Here is a 20,222-nt window from a genome sequence, read left to right as displayed (position 1 = left end):
TACTGCTTGGGATTTCCATACTGCTAAAATCGTCAGATTTTTGAAATATACACTGTTTTGCATGTACTTAACGTACCTTATCTTAATCTGACGATTTCGAGTTTTTTTCGGCCCCCCTTAACGAACTCCTCTGCATTAAGAGCCAATATATGCTAGAGGTACATTTTCAGGGAACAAGGTTTCTCCCAATGTAATAATCTGACGCGCTCGAGTAACTGCAAAAATCCCAGCTTGGGCTCCCCTACCATAAGTTACTAAGAATGATACAAAAATGTACAATGAGCAATAATGCCATAATTAGTAATAATTCAACAACAGATACGTTTACAATAAATGGAGGTTTAAGTCAGGGAAGAGCACTTAGCCCAACACTATTTAATTTCAAATTTTCATGTTACAAAATGGGTGTATCTCTGTTTTCGTATGATTAGGACCATCCATTTAAGGCATAATTAGGCGTTTCCCTGATTTGGTAAATAAGCCACAATTTAACTTGAAAAATTATTTTATTGACGACGACGAAAAGACCCAGATGCAAAGTTTACTATAATAAAACAATTAAAATAATTGAAATAAAACAATAAACAATATTTTAAATCCAAGACTTTTGGTCGAAAGAAACTGCTTTCTGGTTACATCCTGAATCTCCGGCTTTATAAGCACGGAGACGAAGAATATAGAAGAAAGTAGAAAGGACAACGGTCACATATCTACTCCCTTTTCGTCTAAGAAAAACAAGGGGGAGAGGCAGTTTTGTTTTAATTTGATTCAGAGTTGGACCACCATCTACACATAGCTATTTCTGCATCTTATGCTTCATCAATGTAGCTATGCAGTCCCAACTCTGAAACAAAAATCAACAATCCTGCCTTTTTAAGGGAAATCACCGCGATGCAGTAATTCCACCTTTGAGACGCAAAACAGCGACATCTCTAGTAAAAGTAGGAAGACCACGAAAAGACCCAGATGCAAAGACCCGAAAAGGGAGTAGATACGTGACCGTTGTCCTTTCTACTTTCTTCTATATTCGTCGCCTCCGTGCTTATAAAGCCGGAGATTCAGGATGTAACCAGAAAGCAGTTTCTTTCGACGAAAAGTCTTGGATTTAAAATATTGTTTATTGTTTTATTTCAATTATTTTAATTGTTTTATTATAGTAAACTTTGCATCTGGGTCTTTTCGTCGTCTTCCTAGTTTTACTAGAGATGTCGCTGTTTTGCGTCTCAAAGAATTACTGCATCGCGGTGATTTCCCTTAAAAAGGCAGGATTGTTGATTTTTGTTTCAGAGTTGGGACTGCATAGCAACACTGATGAAGCATAAGATGCAGAAATAGCTATCTCTAGATGGTGGTCCAACTCTGAATCAAATTAAAACAAAACTGCCTTTCCCCCTCCCCCCTTATTTTATTGACGTTTCGATTTCCACTTCGGAAGTCGTTAAATAATTTATCAATATTTTGTATTTAGATGACGGCCTCCGAAGTAAAAGTCAAAATGTCAATACAATCATTTTTCAAGTTAAATTTTGGCTTATTTCCCAATTAGAATAGTAAATTACATAAATGCCACAAAGAAATAGCTTTAGAACAATGTTCTTTATAAATCGCACCTCCGCTCAAACAGTGTCACAACTCAAAAAAAGGTTTTATTGCACCAACAGTTCAATAAAACTACAAAATTCTATCTAAAAAAGTGATACGTCTATGGTTCAAGTATTTGTCGTTAGATGACACTAGCGTCATTATATTTTTAATCAAAATCGACGATGCACCGAACATAAACATTGTCACATATCGGCTTGCGCAAGGCAATTGTCCATTTAAGATCTGTATAAAGCGTCTTCTGTAAGATAGTATATGTGATTGGTTTATTCAAAATAAAACATTGTGCTCAAGAAAAGTGACATTATTTCTATTTGCTGTATTGTTTATTTATAGTCCAAGTAATGAAGCTTAAAATAGGACAAAACCTCACAATTTTTACAGAATGGATCGATTTGCTTGACAATTTGAGAATAAGTAGTGGATAGTCCAAAGATCAAAATCTATATCATGCCAAAAGGCGCTTTTATCATGGGGGTGGTTGCCACCCCATCTCGGGGGCGGAAATTTTTATTATATTTTGACTGCAAGAGTTGGTAAAAATATTCATTATAAGCAAAAAACGTTTTATACATTTTTTTGATAAAATTAATAGTTTTCGATTTATTCGCTATCGAAAGTGTTAGTTTTATATCGAAAAAAATCAATGTTTTTAATCAGTTTTCTGCTAATAACTCAAAAAGTTTTAGTGTTATCAAAACAACTTTACTTAACAAAAATGTACCTTTTGAAAAAATAAACAAAACCGTTTTTTCATTTTCTTTAAGACCAACAGTAATCGAGCTATACTTTATTATATGTTAGCTCTTCTTCGTCAAATGCTAAATATTGTAGTTTCAAAGTCAAAGGACGGGAAAACTATGCATTTTTCGAGGATAACTTGTTGAAACTAATTTAAAGTATTTAAAAATATGTAACTCCAGAAATAAAAAAAAATATCTAGCTAAAAAAATTAAGTGACTTATAACGAAAAGAATATCAGTCCCTATTTTTTTTTCAGCAAAAAAGTGAACGTAAACAACCCCCTAATCACCACCCTAATTAAAATTTGTCATTGATCTAATTTGGTTTTCTTGATTTATGTATGTATTTTTAATAGGTTCTAGGAGTTTGATCGGCTTAGAATGATTAGTTTTAAAAAAGAATGGAGTTAAAAGCGAATAACGAGCTTTTGTAGTTTGGTAAAAAATGCCCTTTTCTTCAGAATAGAAAGATTATCATCAGAGATACGAAAAAATATTTAAATATGAAATTGTACCGTATTTAATTCCCAAGAATTTGGTTTGCAAAAATTTTTTTACGGCAAAAATTGAGTGAGCTATTGACAATTAAAACTTGTAATATCATGCAAAAACCACCTTTACCAACCGTTTCAATGCCACCTCATTTTGTGACTGAGAATAACCTTATAGATCTTGTAAAAACCTACAAAATTATTTTTTAACGGACTTTATAAGATAAAAAATAAAAAAGTTACGGTTAAAAAATCAATATATTTTATTGAAAAAAAAAGGAGAAATCCAATTGGAAGCATAATAATGTAAGTTAGCGATGTTTTTGGTCATTGGACTTATTTATTCTTCTTTATTTATGTATTATTAATAGATTCTAGAAGTTTGAGTGGCTTAGTATGATTAGTTTTTAAAAAACTGAAGTTTAAACCGAATAACGAATGTTTGCAATTTGGTAAAAGATGCCATTTTCTTCATAATAGAAAGATTAGCATCAGAGATACGAAAAAATGTTTAAATATGAAATTGTATCCACTACTTATTCTCAAATTTTCAAGCAAATTGATCCATTCTGTAAAAATTGCGAGGTGAAAAGCTTTGGTTTCTGGACTATTAATTTTGTTACTTATATTTAAAGTTAGATCTTTAAAAAGCATAACTCCGTTAACCCGATAATAATAATGTTATATTCTGTATTGCTAATACCACTTTTAATACATAATATTTCGTAAATTGTTCGTTACTTTATCTGTATAGTGTCATAACACAAAAAAAATATTTTTAGTAGACTTATTACGCTATTTTGTAGAGTTTCAAAAACCGTTGTAAATTACTAAAAAAGTTATTGTTCTAATTTTAATAGTTTTTTGAATTAAACCCGCAACAGTTCTAGCACCAACGTTAAACGTATTTTTCTCGATACTTTGCTTTTTTTACTTATGATACTGTTTGAGCGTAGGTGTGAAATGTTTTTTGAAAAACTTACCTCATTTGCTTTTAAATTCAACTCTGTACTATCTTTAGCTTCATAATCATACAGAGTTTTAGCTTTCATCATGTCTTCTTCTGTGGGTGTGTTAGTTTGAGTAGGACTTACGGGAAGACTACTGGATAAACTACACAAAAAAAAATAAACTAAAAGGTGTTGTAACATGCCAAAATAGAAAGTTATCTGAATAATAAGATAAGTGTACTTGTAATATTACTCTAAATGTTTTTAATTTCGTTTGATAATCGTTTTATCTAGGCCAAAAGAACTATAAGTGAATTAAAAAATATAAATTAAATGTATGCAATTTTATAGTAAATGTAGTTTCTTTTTACAAGATATTAATCTATAAAATGTTCTAGATATGTATCAGCATTTAAAAAGGGAGCAAAAAAAGAGAGGCTTTGAAAACACAAGTACAAGAAATCCTAGAGCATAACAACAGACACGAAAGCAGAAAATTCTATAAAAGAATAAAAGAAAGCACATAATCATTTAGACCAAAATTGACTATATGCAAAGACAAGGACGGAAAACTACTAGCAGAGAAGCAAAAAAGTATAAGAAGATCGAAAGAATACTTCGACGCAAATCTAACAGCAGACAACGAAAATGAACAAGACCAGACAATATATTGTACGACAGAACAGCACACTGAAAATCCGAGTTATGAAGAAGTGGTTCAAATAATAAAGACAGTAAAAAACAACAAAGCGTCAGGGGCGAGCGGAATTTCGGGCAAAGAATTCATTATCTAATAACATTAATATGGACCAAGGAGCAAATGCCGGAGAAATGGGCAGTTGGCATTATACAGACAATGTATAAGAAAGGAAATAAGAGGGAATGCCAGACTACAGGCAAATTACATTGCTAAATGGAGTATACAAAATTCTTTTTGATATTATCTAGGATAGATTGTTAGAAGATTCCGAGAATATAATTGGTCATTATCAAAATGGACTCAGACCAAATAGAGCCACTAACCAAATACTAGACCAAATAGAGCCACTAACCAAATACTAGACCAAATAAAGCAACGACTAATGGAAGCGTTTAAAGAAAACTGATCCTGAAGCACGAAAAAGGGGGTTTAAAATAAACGAAACCAAAACGAAGTACATGCCCGTCAAAAGAGCACCTGACAATGAACATAATATCGCAATAAGACAACTATACCGTCGAACTTGTGGACGCCTTCACATATCTGGGCACAGAAATCAATCGGAAGAATTCCGTAAGTAGCGAAATCAATCGTATTTCCAGTGGAAATAGTACATACTATGCTAATAAAAGATTGAAGACATCGAAATTATTAGACAAAAGAATCAAAACTGCTATCTACAGAACATTAATTAGATAAAATGAAATAGACTCTGAACTATGCTTATTCAATTCTTATTTTTATCTACTAAATTATGAGATACGAAAACTAAAAACATTTAAGTTAAGCATTTAAAAATATTTGCAAAAGAGAAAATTATTATAATAGGCCATATACAGGGTGATGGATTAGTAGGGTAAAGCTCAATAGCTCCTCTATAGTAATAGATAGCAATAAAAGTTAATAACAAAAATTTTAGCCACCTTTGAGCTTCACATTACAAAATTAGTTAGAATGTTACAGGGTGTTCGATAACACAGTGGCAGACCTAACTTATGTTTTTTTAAATGGAACACCCTATGTTAACTTCTCCATCACAAAAATATAAAGGTTTGTAATGTTATACAGGGTATTTACAAAGTTATAACCAACTTTGCATGAAAATCGTAACAAGTTCAACTCCCTGTATAAAGAAAAATAAGCACAACAGCAATGGTTTATTAATGCCATATTTTTTTATTTATTGTCAAAATTTTTAAGAATTATTGATATTGCTAATTTTCTTTATATCAAATACAGGGTGAGTCAAAGCGCGAGTACATTATTTTCTCAGTAATGTTAAATGGAACACCCTATATTTTATATCATTATTGAAAAGTAACATTAACGTACTTTAATTTTTATAGAACATTCCCTATGCCCAAATTTATTAGTTTACGAGATATTTTCATTTTTCAGAGCAAATTATTTTAGGTGTTTAAATTTATCTAAATTTTAAGTAAGCCATGACTGAATTGACAATTGAAGATTACCGATTATCAATCCGGTAATCAATGTAACACTGTAGCAAATAAAGAAATAAAAATAATTTATTAGTAATACATTTTACAAACAAAAACACAACCACTACATGCAATATTTTTGAAACAATTAAAAACTATCTTTTTATGTAAATCCAACAAATAAACAAAGAAAATTAGTAATAAATTTTACAAAAAAACACACAAACACAAAATACAATATTTTGTGAAGACAATTAAACACTACTTTTGTATGTAAATGTAACAATATAACAAATAAAGAACGAAACATAATTTATCAGTAATATATTTTGCAAAAAAACATGTTTGAAAAAATTAGAAGCTACTTTTAATAAAATATTTTTAATATTTAATTTCATAAGGTGTTCAAAATTATCTCCTAACACATTTATGTACGCCTAAAAACGATCATTGAATGAGCTACTTACTCTACGGAGCATTTGTAAATTAACACATCGAAATACACTTTGTATTCTATTTTTCATCTCATCCCTTGTTGTTGGAGGTATTTTATAAACTTCATTATTAACGTAACCCCAAAAAAATCAGTCCAGTTTATTAAATTCTGGTGATTTGGGGGGCCACGCTACTGGTCCATTGAAAAATGAAAATATCTCGAAAACTAATAAATTTAGACATAGGGAATGTTATCTAAAAATTGGTAGTAATGGTACTTTTCAATAGTGATATAAAATACAGGGTGTTCCATTTAAAATTACTGAGAAAATAATGTACTTGCGTTTTGACTCACCCTGTGTATTTGATATAAAGAAAATTAGCAATATCGACCATTCTTGAAAATTTTGACAATACGTTAAAAAACATGGCATTAATAAACCATTGTTGTTTTGCTTATTTTTATTTATACAGGGAGTTGAACTTGTTACGATTTTCATATAAAATTGGTTATAACTTTGTAAATACCCTGTATAACATAACAAACCTTTATATTTTTGTGATGGAGAAGTTAACAGGATTTCGAAGTTAAAATAAAATATAGGGTGTTCCATTTAAAAAAAACATAAGTTTGGTCTGCCACTGTGTTATCGAACACCCTGTAACATTCTAACTAATTTTGTAATGTGAAGCTCAAAGGTGGCTAAAATTTTTGTTATTAACTTTTATTGCTATCTATTACTATAGCGGAGCTATTGAGCGTTACCCTACTAATCAATCACCCTGTAGACAATATAAAAACATTTCAAGAAATTTTATTCTTTCATTATGGTCAGTTGAACTCTAAAAATAATAAAATTGAACGGTGCTACCAAAATAGAGCCCTGATTTTTTGAAATCGAGATAAATTAAAGAAGAATTGTGTTGAATTTTGTTGTTGTTTTTTGTATTTAATTTTTCTACAAAAATAAACTTTGAGAGATATTGATAAGAAATTTAATTCTCTGCAAAAATCTTTTAAATAAAAAGTTAAAAAATCATAGTTTTAAATTTATAGCCAAAGGCCGAAAAATTGGCAAATTTACCTCAATCTCAAAAGCTCAAGCCTCGACTTGGTAGCACTATTACATTTTATCATCTTTAGAAATCAAATGACCATATGAAACATTATTATACAAAGTTCCTTATTAAATGGCATATAGCCTATAAAACAAGGTGAATAGCATCAAGTTTAAAAGCATCAAACTAACTCGAAAAAATATGAAAAAATACGTGCCAAAATAAAACAATTACTTAAGGGTGTAATAAACAAAAATAAAATTTATACAGCGGTGATATCATTATCATTCGAATATGTTAAATTAACGGGAGTGAAAGTGTCATATGTGTTTTCTGAATTTTTAGGAGTTAAAGTTTCAAGATCTTCACTGTTAAGCCGTAAGACAGGACCTGGCTTCGACATGCTGAAAAATCGTGCTTATTTCAGACAAAAAAGATAAAAAAAGCCATTAATACATATATGCATACTTCACTAATATACAAAATTTTAATAATATTTACAGAGAATGATACAGATAATAACATAATAATAAAGTTGTTTTACTTGGTTTGCCTAACGCTTTATGACCACTTATAAATAGTTTTTTTTTTGGGGAAATTACTGAAGTTGCTCGAATGCAAAATTATATACTTATTAGATTTAATTCAAATCAAGATATTTAATAAAAATAACACTTAAATTAAGCCAAATCACAAACCACTTAACACATTGCGTGTCACGTCGCTCATATATGAGAGACACAGATGTTTTGCCAGGAGCCACGTCGCTCATTTTTTATATACACGTATGCCTAACTTTCATGGCCGTGGATACCAGTGGCCCCTGAGAGTAGTATCCCGATTAAAGCGTGGCACGCAATGTGTTAATCAATTTTGCATCGATTTGCACATTTGGCTATAGGTTCTACTTACTCTCTACTTCAAAGTTGACCCTATGCCGTAGGGTGCTTTTACCCTGGGGGATTTTTATTTCCAAAAAGGTGTCTAGCACCAATCCTAAGGAATTTATGACATAAATAAGGTTGGTCCGTATTTTTTTGCCACAAAAAATGTGAAAATCGCCCCCTAATTACCACCCTAATTAAAAATAATTGTTATCCCCTTACTTACCACTTTATTAATGTACATATTTATAATATGAAAAAAAAATGATATCATGGTGTGTATTTTTTATTTTTGTAATTTCCTCGTTTTTATCATTTAAGTGTGTAATTGGATTTCTACCTTCACTTGTTTTTTTCTTCCAGTCTCGTATGTCTTTCATTTATTGCAGTATTATTTAACTGTGTTATTTTGTACTTCCTTATGTCTTCTCTTAATTATTTTGTTGATTTCTAATTTTTTATATTATTTGCTTACTTTATTATTAATTTTAGTAATACATTTATTATTTATTTAATGTTTTATTCGAAAAAAGATATTATGTATTCGCAACTTTTGATAGTTGTGCAATTTTTAATTATGTAATAGTTTCGGATACTTATTAAGTTTATAAATAGTCACTTGAGGTGAAAATTAGAAAACTAAATATTGAATAGTATCTACATAATCACATAAATATACTACTTATGTCAATAAAATGCAAAGTATTATTACAGAATATATTAGAAATACACCGAAAGTTTTTTTAAAAAATATTATATTTGGTATTAATACCAATGTACGTAAAATTTTTTGTCTGGCATGCACATGTCTGCATCAAGAAAATGCACAACCCTAGGCTACAACATTATAGACGTGAAATTTGCGTCTCTGAGTAGGAATATTGAAATTAAATTGTTTCAAGACCTATAGTCCAGGGCGGATCTGTTTTGAGATGGACGTTGAGAGGTGACTCAAATTTTTTTGCAGAAATTGCTTGAAAATAAATCAGATAATAATATTTGAGTTATCCTCCCTCTCAAAAAGGTCCGGAACATTGTTTAAATAATCAAAATGTCAAGAATTGAAGGAAAAATTCGATTTTTTTCTTCGTTTTTTGATTATAACTTTAAAAGTATTCATTTCCGAGAAAAGTTGTACTGACATAAAAGTTGCGTAATTCAATTTACTAAATATAGAATTGGTTAAAAATTTAAAAAATAGTCACCCTAGTTGCAAAAACAAGTATTAGAATTTTACGTTTTTCAACCATTTATGCTACACTTAGGACCTTCATATTTCACCCAGAAAAACTTTATGATACAGTAAAACAATACTGTAAATTTCATTGATATCGGTTCAATAGATTTTGCAAAATAAATTTTGCAATACAGCTTTCGCAAAAAAAATTCATTTTTTCAAAATGTTACAGGACTGAAAATAAAGCAGATAGCAAGTTGAATTTTTTTTGCTTATAGAAGTGTACTGTACCTTTCATTTGCAATTTTCAAAATTAAAATCGATTAATTACCACGGCGTCAGAAATTTTTTGAAATAAACAATAATTTTTGGTGCTACGCGCAGGACAGCGGTGTTCGATTCACTCAGGTTGATTTCCTCCAAAATTTCTTCCAATCTTTATCTAATATATTATTTTCTTACTCTATATTTTGTTGTATTTTAATTTTTTAATTCCACAAAAATCAAACTAATTTTATTATTGTTTGTGAAATATTGTTTAAACAATTGCATATGTTTAAAAATAATAAACTTTTATTATTTAAGTTAAAATATATGAACAAAGAAAGTTTTTGCTAATAAAAGTGTTATTTCAAAGGATATAGTATGTGTTTTTATTTTGCAATAAACAAATTTATTTATTGATATCGAAATGTCATAAAAATTAAAATGTATCAATCATTATCAAAGGTCATTGGAATGCCCAATCAGAGCAACCTATCCGCTGTCCTGCGCGTAGCACCAATAATTAATGTTTATTTAAAAAAATTCCTGACGCCGTGGTGTTAAGCGATTTTAATTTTGCAAAATTGCAAATGAAAGGTACAGTACACTTCTATATGCAAAAAAATTTTCAACCTGCTATCTGGTTTATTTTCAGTCCTGTAACATTTTGAATAAATGAATTTTTTTTACGAAAGATGGATTGCAAAATTTATTTTGCAAAATCTTTTGAAGGGATCTTATTGAAATTTACAGTATTGTTTTACTGTATCATAAAATTTTTCAGGGTGAAATATGAAGGTCCTAAGTGTAGCATAAATGGTTGAAATAAGTAAAATGCGAATACTTGTTTTTGTATGTTTTTTTCACAATTATTGCTATTTTGCAACAAGGGTGACTATTTCTTAAATTTTTAACCAATTCTATATTGTAGGAAATTTAATTACGCAACTTTTATGTCAGTACAACTTTTCTCGGAAATGAATACTTTTAAAGTTATAATCAAAAAACCAAGAAAAAAATCGAATTTTTCCTTAATTTTTTGACATTTTGATTATTTAAACAATGTTCCGGACCTTTTTGAGAGGGAGGATAACTCAAATATTATTATTTGATTTATTTTCAAGCAATTTCTGCAAAAAAATTTGAGTCACCTCTCAACGTCGAAATGTACTAATATTTTTACAGATGCGCCCTGGTCTACTAATAAATTATGTATCGTTACAGCTACATGGTTTGATAAAGAATGTCATGAAAAACTACAAGATAAACAGACAAAGCGAAACATTATACTTCAACAAGAAACAACAGAAAGTAAAGAAAATTATACAGTAAAACGAAGAGAAACAAAAAAACTAATTAGAGAGAAAATAAAACGGTGCCAAACGAAAAGAGAGGCTTGAGGCCTAACTGTGTGTATGTACTCAGAAAAAATAATGATGAATTAATAAGCTACGAAGGAGAGCTGCTCCAAACCTGGCACGAATATTTCAAAAATTTACTCATCAAGTGGAAGAACACGGAAAGGATAATATATACCTAGACAAAAGAGGCGAGATAGAATATTAGTATGATACAATTGATCCAAAAGATGGCATAACCCAGACATCCAAAGTTATCCTCCAACACCAAATTGTTCTATATGGTCCACATAATGTTCAGAAAAAAGTCACACCATTTTGACCGTCGGGTTTGGGGGAGATAGGGGGGAGAAATCGGTAAATTCGTAGTTTTTTAGGTTTGTCGTCAATATTTCTAAAACTATGCGGTTTAGCATAAACAACCTTCTATACAAAAAAGTTCTACATTAAATTTGAAATAAAAAAGGTCCTATGCATAATCCTTCTAAAATGAACGGTTCCAAAGTTACGGAGGTAGTATAGTATAATTGGTCCAAAAAAGGCCTAACCCAAACATCCAAAGTAAAAGTTTTCCTCCAACACCAAATTGTTCTATATGGTCCACATGTTGTTCAGTAAAAAGTTACACCATTCTGAGCGTCCGGTTTTGGGGGGAGAGGGGGGAGAAGTCGGAAAATTAGTAGTATTTTACGTTTTTCGACAATATTTCTAAAACTATACTATAGCGTAAACAATGTTCTATACAAAAATGTTCTACATGAAATTTAAACCAAAAAAGGTCCTATACATCATTGTTATAAAATCAACGGTTCCAGAGTTACGGAGGGTGAAAAGTGGAGGTTTTCGATACTTTTTATATTTTTTGGGCAAATGATGATGGTTTTGGGTGGTGAGGTTGACGTTTCTTCGAGGGCTAATCACTAACATACCATCGGCCACTGAAATAGCAAATTTTATTTACAAAACACAATCCTGTTAAAGAAAATTGCTTTCATCAGTAATAATATTATAAATTGCCCAAAAATATAAAATGTGTCGAATACCTCCACTTTTCACCCTCCGTAACTCTGGAACCGTTGATTTTATACCAATTATGTATAGGACCTTTTTTGTTTTAAATTTTATGTAGAGCATTGTTTACGCTAAAGCATAATTTTAGAAATATTGACGAAAAACGTAAAAAAACTACTAATTTTCCGACTCTCCCCCCCCCCCAAAGGGACGCTCAAAATGGTGTAACTTTTTACTGAACAACATGTGGACCATATTTGGACAATTTGGTGTTGGAGGAAAACTTTTACTTTGGATGTTTGGGTTAGGCCTTTTTTGGACCAATTATACTATATATACTACCTCCGTAACTTTGGTACCGTTCATTTTACAAGGATTATGCATAGGGTCTTTTTTATTTCAAATTTAATGTAGAACATTTTTGTATAGAAGGTTGTTCATGCTAAACCGCATAGTTTTAGAAATATTGACGAAAAACGTAAAAAACTACTAATTTACCGATTTCTCCCCCCTCTCCCCCCCAAACCCGACGCTCAAAATGGTGTGACTTTTTTCTGAACATTATGTGGACCATATAATAGAACGTTTGGTGTTGGAGGATAACTTTCACTTTGGATGTCTGGGTTTGGGTCTAGTTATACCATACTATGTGGCAAAATCTAACAATCGACCCATATAAGTGCGATGTCACATTATGCGTTTTGACCTGATGCGGTGGAAACGCATCCGTTTCCAACGCGACCGGACCGACCTGTCACACTATGCGTTTTGACTGAATGAAGAGTGTTTTGGCAGAGTGAAGAACTTTAAATATCTCAGAGCGACAATCACCGCAGATAACGATATCACGGAAAAGATAAATGGGAGAATTCAGGCAGTAAAAAGATTTATGTAATGTATAATGTTATGTTCGTAACACGAACATCAAAAATCAGTGATCAGTGATTACACCGGTGCTTATGTATGAGTGTGAGACGTGGACGATGACAAAAGCAATGGAAAAGAAACTCAGTTGTTTTGAGAGAGAAATCATCAGAAGGATCTTTGGACCCTATCACGACCCATACTAACCAATACCGAATAAGATTAAATGCCGAGGTAAAACAGATGTATAGGACTAGCGACGTAATACAAGAGATTAAGTCACAACGTCTAAGATGGGCTGGCCATATCCATAGACTCTCTAATAACCGCCTTACCAAGTTAATCTGCGAGGAAGCCCTAACAGTGAGAAGATAAGTACAGTAAGAACAGTAATATTATAATGGTTATCAGGAACAAATAGGAACAGAAAACACGGAAAATTTAATGGTACAGTCAGAGATCGAATGCAACAGGCTCTGACCGTAGTTACAGAATGGACTTCAAATGTAGGGCTTAACATCAGTCCTCTAAAGTCAAAAATCATGACATTTACTAAAAGGAGGAATTCAGAGGACTTGGGTCTTCCAAGTCTAAATGGTCTACATTTAAATCTGGTGAGTGAAGTAAAGTATCTCGGGATAATATTAGACTCAAGACTTACTTGGAATCAGCAGATAAAAAGAATAACGAACAGAGCGGTAACTACGTTAATGGTAGCCAGACGTACTCATGGAAAAATGTGGGGTTTGAGACCAGACATGGTATATTGGACTTATAACATGGTGGTAAAACCCACAATTACATATGCATCAGTGGTATGGTGGCCAAAAGTGCAACAAAAAAGTGCCATCATCAAATTAAGCAAGGTGCAAAGACTTGTTTGTCTCGGGATCACGGGGGCTATGAGGGGCACACCTACGGCAGCTATGGAGGCACTAGTGGATATCCCTCCTTTACATATAACAATAAGAGGTGATGCCAGAATGGGATATTCTAGACTGCGAGAAAACCTGAGCAACGTACCAGTTAAATCAGGACATAGTAGAATAACGAATGAAACTAATGATGCCGAATGAATGATGATTTCTGACCATATGACAACAAGATTCAAGCCTGAAGTACCTTTTCAAGTGGAAATTTGCCCACGAGACGAATGAGACAGAGAAAACTCTCGACCCAGACTGCAGGGTTACACCTGGTATTGGGACCGTGCAAGTTCGGCAAAGCGACCCCTATTTCTACGCTCTGTACTATTATTCGCACTTTTAATTATATTGGCCAATTATATTAGTCCTGGTTACTGGATAATTGTCAAGGCCATAGTCCAAACAAAATAATAAGAAGAAAAAATAAGATTCAGGTTATGTTATGAAAACATCAACAATTGTATGTAGTAAATAAAATTAGTTATTAAAATGCAGTACTGCAAGCAAAATACAATTAATTAAATTTACCTTTATATAATAATTGCATATCATATCAATATTGTGGAGCAATATATAATTTTTCTGCTTCATTGACAGAAGGTATGAAATATACGTCAATTTGACAATTTCAATTGACAATATGAATTATTTAAGATAGTTACAATATTTCTCCGCGACTCGCGCAGGGTCGTTTCTCGTTTCCCTTTCCAAGTACTTGCACACCGCGAATACGGACAGGTCTAAAACTGCAGACGGTTCGAGTGCAGGAGTATTCTGTAGTGGTGGAAATTTGAACATTTCTATTCCACTGGGAGAATATACCTCCGTATTTCAGGCAGAGATTTTTGCAATCTTGCAATGTGCAAGACAAAACAACCTGAGGGCATTCGAACTGCAGCGGGTTAACATATGCATAGATAGCCAAGCAGCCATGAAAGAGAGCATCAGCTACAAAATACCTGGGTCCAGAGCCGGCCGTGGGAGTGCCAAAAAGCACCGTCCGCGAACGAAAAAAAGCCGGATCCGAAGCCAACCCAACTCACACTGGGAGAGTGTACCCGGTCAAACACATGGCAAGATGTATATCGGACAGACATGTGCTAGTAGGGCTGAGTTACTGCTGAAAACAAGCAGAAATCAGCTCAGAGTCATAACAGGTTTCCTCACTGGACATGCGCCAGTTAAGGGTCACCTGCATACAATGGGGCTGTTTCATGAAGACTTGAGCTGCAGACTTTGTAACAGAGAACCTGAAACAGTCAACCATATTTTGCATGACTGTGAGGCATTGGATCGGAGGCGGCAAACACTTTTCAGAGACATCGAAGTGATTCCAAACATATATGGCACCCACACACTAGACCTGTACAAGCTGATACAGGGTTCCAGAATTCTGGAATGGGTTTCATAAACGAATGGAAGATGTACAATAAGCCAAGTGGCTGCAGTACAACCGGTTCACAACAGACGGCTTCCAGGGAAAAAAATCAGGAACAAAGCGGGTTGTGCAGTCAGCCAAGGCCTAGACCCGGCTGTAAAGCTACAAGAAGAAAATTGATGGTAAAGGACGGATAAGCAGTAAAAACTCTCATTGTTGCGAAACATGCGACATTGGACCGGACAAGGGTAGGGCAGTTTTTCCTTGCAACAATGAACAGGGATCAATTCAACGAAATTGCCATATAGTCCCGCTGCCTGAAAAAAAGGCGTGGCACTGAAAGGAGAAGAATTCGTTATTTATAACACGCCAGACAAAAAATTAATTACTATTACAAACAAAGCATTTAAGTACAGTAAAAACTCCATTATCTGAAAAATAAAGGGGGCATTCTGAATAATCTAAATTTCGGTAAAATAGACATGTCAATTTCTTCTATGTTCAAAGTAAAAAAAAATAAGGTAATAAAGTAAATAATACACTTTATTTCAGTTAAAAAAAGTTTTACTGTAGGTATATACGTATGAAGTTATCGATTTGTAATGTTACCTTGCAAGTTCTCGCTGTAAATCTGTCATGATCGTTGTACACTGTGAGTAGAATCTAGCCTGCGTATCTACAAACTCGTACAAATATCTTAAATGGGCTGCATGAGAACTGCTCACGCCCTCTAAAAGAAGTTTGGTAATTTCGGCTTGTCTATCAAATTCTGATTGAGCAATTCGTAGTTCTCGTTCGGCCTTGAAAGAATAAAAGTAACTGAATAAAAACGAAGTTCACTACATAAACATCTAATAGATAAACAGTTGTGCATTCTGGGATATGTGATAAGTGTTGTGTTTTATATTTATATTTTTTAGAATACCTGTTCCAGTGCAACTTCAGGAGAAATTCCATCCTTTTGCTGAGAGCATGAAAATATTTTTAATTTTAATTTATGTTCGAAAATTTCCATTTATTGACTATCACTACCTCGATCTATCTAATACAAAACACTAAGACGAGATTTAAAAAAAAAAAGTTGTACAATAGGCTGTACTGTAGACTTGCGCAAACTGCATACTATATTTTCTGTATTTTTAAAATTTAAATAATATTTTTAAAAACGAATAAAGTAATTTTATTATTTATTTATTATTAATTTTAATTTATTATGTGGCACTTTGATCTGCCCAAAACCACATTATATAAAATAAAGTTTTGACGGGTACTCACAGTCCTTAAAAAAATGTACCGATGCATATGGGGATACATCTTCTTACATTTACTGCACCAAAAACCATGGTTTAATTTGTACCCCTCTTTTTGTCTGACAAAAAAATTATCAGTAGTAATTACACAAGTGCTCTAAAATTATCGATTTGTATCCCAAGTGACATTTTGACAGTTTTAATATCACGACCCGAAGGGAAGTGAAATTATGTCCAAGTGTCACGAGGGCAAAACAAATCGATAATTTTTAAGAGCTCGAGAGTTATTCGGTAAGATTATTTCATGAATAAAACTGTCTTTTTAAATGATTTTAACTAATATTTTATTGATATCTTCGCCTAAATATTTGCTATTGTTCGTCCGCTATAACTTTTCCCATGCGTCACGATTCATTTTCAAACAAATTAAGTCAAAACATAAAGTAAAACGTACGCCGATGTGTGTAGTATATAACGTGTGATCCAAAATTATTGTCACCATAGGTGGCTCTGAACGACACATATAGCTATACAGTGCATGTCTATTCGTAAGTCAGATATATTTTCCAGTTTACGTCAACTTTGCAGTGTACGTCAACTTAACAAGAAAAGTTTTATGTAGAGAGGTTGGCGGTGGACATATACAGAATCTTGTTTAATTTTATTTATTATTGTTACTTTTAATATTGTTAATTATTCTTTTTATTTTTGATTTAAGTTCTGTGTTAAAGGTTTTGACCGATTTTTTATGTTTTATAATGTTAATCAAAATTAATTGATAAACCAATTATATTATAACAAGACATACGTAATTTTTTGCACAGCTAGCTTTGATCCCAATAATTGTGGATCGCTCGTTAGTATAAGCAGGGGTCACCAATTGGCGGACCGCGGTCCGCATCTGGACCGTAGGCTAGTTTTATGCGGGCCGCTATTAAATTCAGAATATAGTGTTTGGCAATTGTAAAAATGTTTGGCCATGAAATTGTGTACTATATTGTATTATGTTAAGCTCAACTTATGTGTGCGAAGCCGATTTTTCAAGAATGAACTTTATTAAAAATCGGTACAGATCTCAGCTATCAGATGAATATCTCAACTCCCTAATGAGAATCAGTTACACTAAACTCACTCCAAACTTGTATATTTTTGTACAGGCAGGTTGTACATTTTTTTAAACAAATTCAAAATTACCTGTTTGTCCCGAAAAATGTATTTTTAGGTTTTTTTTTGAGTGATTTTAAACAGAAAAGGTCTCCCGTCATTTTTCTCAAAAGTTGATAGTTTTCGAGTTAAAAACGGTTTAATTTGAAATAAGCCGATTGCTCATCAAAGTCTTGAATTAAACTTCAATTTAGGCACTTGACAACCTCAAAAATAATAATTTATTTTCAAGCTTCGAAAATTCTTACTTTTGCATTTTTCAGATGACTGAATTGAAATTGAATTTCGAATGACTGAAGATCTTTTTATTTAAGATGACTCAAAAATGCTAAAAACATTTTGGGGGCAAAAAAGGTGATGTTTTGAATTTGTTAAAAATAAATTTTAAACAGTTTTAGCCCAACAATTTCGCCCGGCACCCTCCTGATTTGTCTAAAAGGGGACATTTTTGAATATGAATCCACAAAGAAACCGAATCAGAACAACCAGACACAGGTAGCACTAAATCCGGACCCCGGAAGTGTCATAGTTTTCGAAACGGACCCCGGAAGTGTCATAGTTTTTCGAAACGGGCCCCCAGGGAACATAATTGGTGACCCCTGGTATACAGTATACAAAATGTTCGTTTCACTTTACGTTTTGAGTTAATTTGTTTGAAAATGAATCGTGACGCATGGGAAAAGTTATAGCGGACGAACAATAAACCTGTTTCTTGTTGTTCTCTGTGACAAGTTGTAAAACACTAATTGTCATTGATGTCACTGAATGTATTTTTGCGTAGCAACGAAGGGCATCTGATATAAAATACATGACGACGGGAAATTATCAAAAATTATCGTCATTAATATCACAAGAGAGTGAGAATACATTGACAATAATGCGACAATTTTTCTAAAAAATTTGTTGTCTGGAAATAGACACGAGAGCTCGCAGGGCTCGAGTGGCTATTGCCCAATGACAACAAGGTTGAGAAAAAGTGGAGCATTATTTTCTTATTTATTCTTACTGTCGTGTGATGTTCGGAAGGTTATATTTTAATACTTTATAAAATTCAAGTATTTGTATAAAAACATGCAGTGACATTGATCCCAATTAATGTGACACACATTTTTCAACTTGTCAAAGTGAACAGCACAGTTTAGCAAATATTTAGACGAAGATATTAATAAAATATTAGTTAAAATTATTTATAAATACAGTTTTATTCATGAAATAATCTTACCGAAGTAAACTCGATTAAATTTGCCGATTTTTGTTCTTCTCATGACAATTTGACGTTAGATGCAGAGCTAATAGTTTATTATGGATATTTTCTTAAATGTGACAGTTGTCAAACCTAGGAAACTAGTTGCAATTAAACAGAAACAGTCTACTTAAAAAAATTTGGACTGTAATTTTGTACAGTAGAAAATTACCGACTTAATAATAATCTGATTGGACTGAATTAAATACGTGGTGAAAAATCTTACTACACTATTGGAAGTTAAAATCAATAAAAAATAATCGCTGTAATTTTTATTCTTGTAGGTTTCTATTGGTCAGAATCTCTATAAATGAAATAATCACATAAATATTTCCTATAAATTGTAATTATTTTGGAAAATAATGGGTTACAGCAACTAGTAACCAAAAAAATATGAAAGAAACCCAAAATAAACATTACATCAAAAATAAGGAAGAATAAAATATATAAAAAAATAAAAATTAAAGATAAAATATAAATTATTGGGTTCCTGTACCATAATACAATATGGAAAAGAGTTCAAGAAGAATATGTATATTCATATCAACAAGTAACAGCTACTAATTTTACGTCATACGCAAGCCCCTAAATATCAGGCAGATATTTATGACCCAATGCCATCTACATACATGAAAAATACAAAAATAAAATTAAAAGATAAATAGAGAGCGAATTATGTTCACATGACAGGTATTTTGGACATTTTAGTGAAAATATCTGACAACATTAGAGTAATCTTCAAAGAAAGGCATAGAGAATACATATCATCAAATTAGATTTGCCTCTATTTTATTTAGTGGTAATAACAATAATAATATCGTATGGCATTTTTACCGGGGAGATCCTTTCGGACAGTTCCGGCGCTATTTACATCTTTAACCCTGTTTCAAGTAACTAGTGTCGATGTACACTTGCCCAGGGGGACCGACAGCTTAACATGCTCTCCGAGGCACGGTGAGACGGCTCGTGTCATTATTGGAAATGAAAATGGTTTGTCTTTGGCAGGGCTCGAACCCACGTGCACTGGCGTATGAGGCCAGCGGTATTGCCGTTACTCCACGCCGCTCACATTTAGTGGTAAAGTTTATTCAGTTAATACAGTATACTCTCTCTATAATAACGAACACGGGTATTACAAGGTTTTGCTCATAACGAGGTACATTAAGTGTCCCATGAAATTCCTATTGAACTGTAACAATATATAACGAGGATTATTTGCTTATAACGAGGGAAAATGAGATCGAAGAACACGTTTCTTTACCTGTTTTTGGTGCGATGATG

At 32.4% G+C, this 20,222-nt stretch overlaps 1 protein-coding gene across 4 annotated transcripts in view; it reads right to left on the bottom strand.

Annotated features, from left to right (window-relative positions):
• LOC114324816 (endophilin-B1) overlaps positions 1-20,222 on the bottom strand; it is a 54,846-nt gene that overhangs the window by 20,113 nt on the left and 14,511 nt on the right. The window contains exons 5-7 of one of the 4 annotated variants that reach the window (XM_028272684.2): positions 16,210-16,248; positions 15,894-16,084; positions 3,820-3,949 (exon numbers count right to left, since the gene is read on the bottom strand). In XM_028272684.2, coding sequence (XP_028128485.1) covers positions 3,820-3,949; positions 15,894-16,084; positions 16,210-16,248 — 360 coding nt within the window. Of the gene's footprint in view, positions 1-3,819; positions 3,950-7,116; positions 7,827-15,893; positions 16,085-16,209; positions 16,249-20,222 lie in introns of those variants that run through there. The other 3 variants (XM_028272686.2, XM_028272685.2, XM_028272687.2) reach the window with 3 other exon arrangements.

This window comes from Diabrotica virgifera, chromosome 4 (assembly GCF_917563875.1).
Source record: "Diabrotica virgifera virgifera chromosome 4, PGI_DIABVI_V3a".
NCBI classification, from domain to species: domain Eukaryota; kingdom Metazoa; phylum Arthropoda; class Insecta; order Coleoptera; family Chrysomelidae; genus Diabrotica; species Diabrotica virgifera.
The sequence above is the reverse complement of the archived record's forward strand: the minus strand, read 5'-3'. Positions and strand labels throughout refer to the sequence as shown.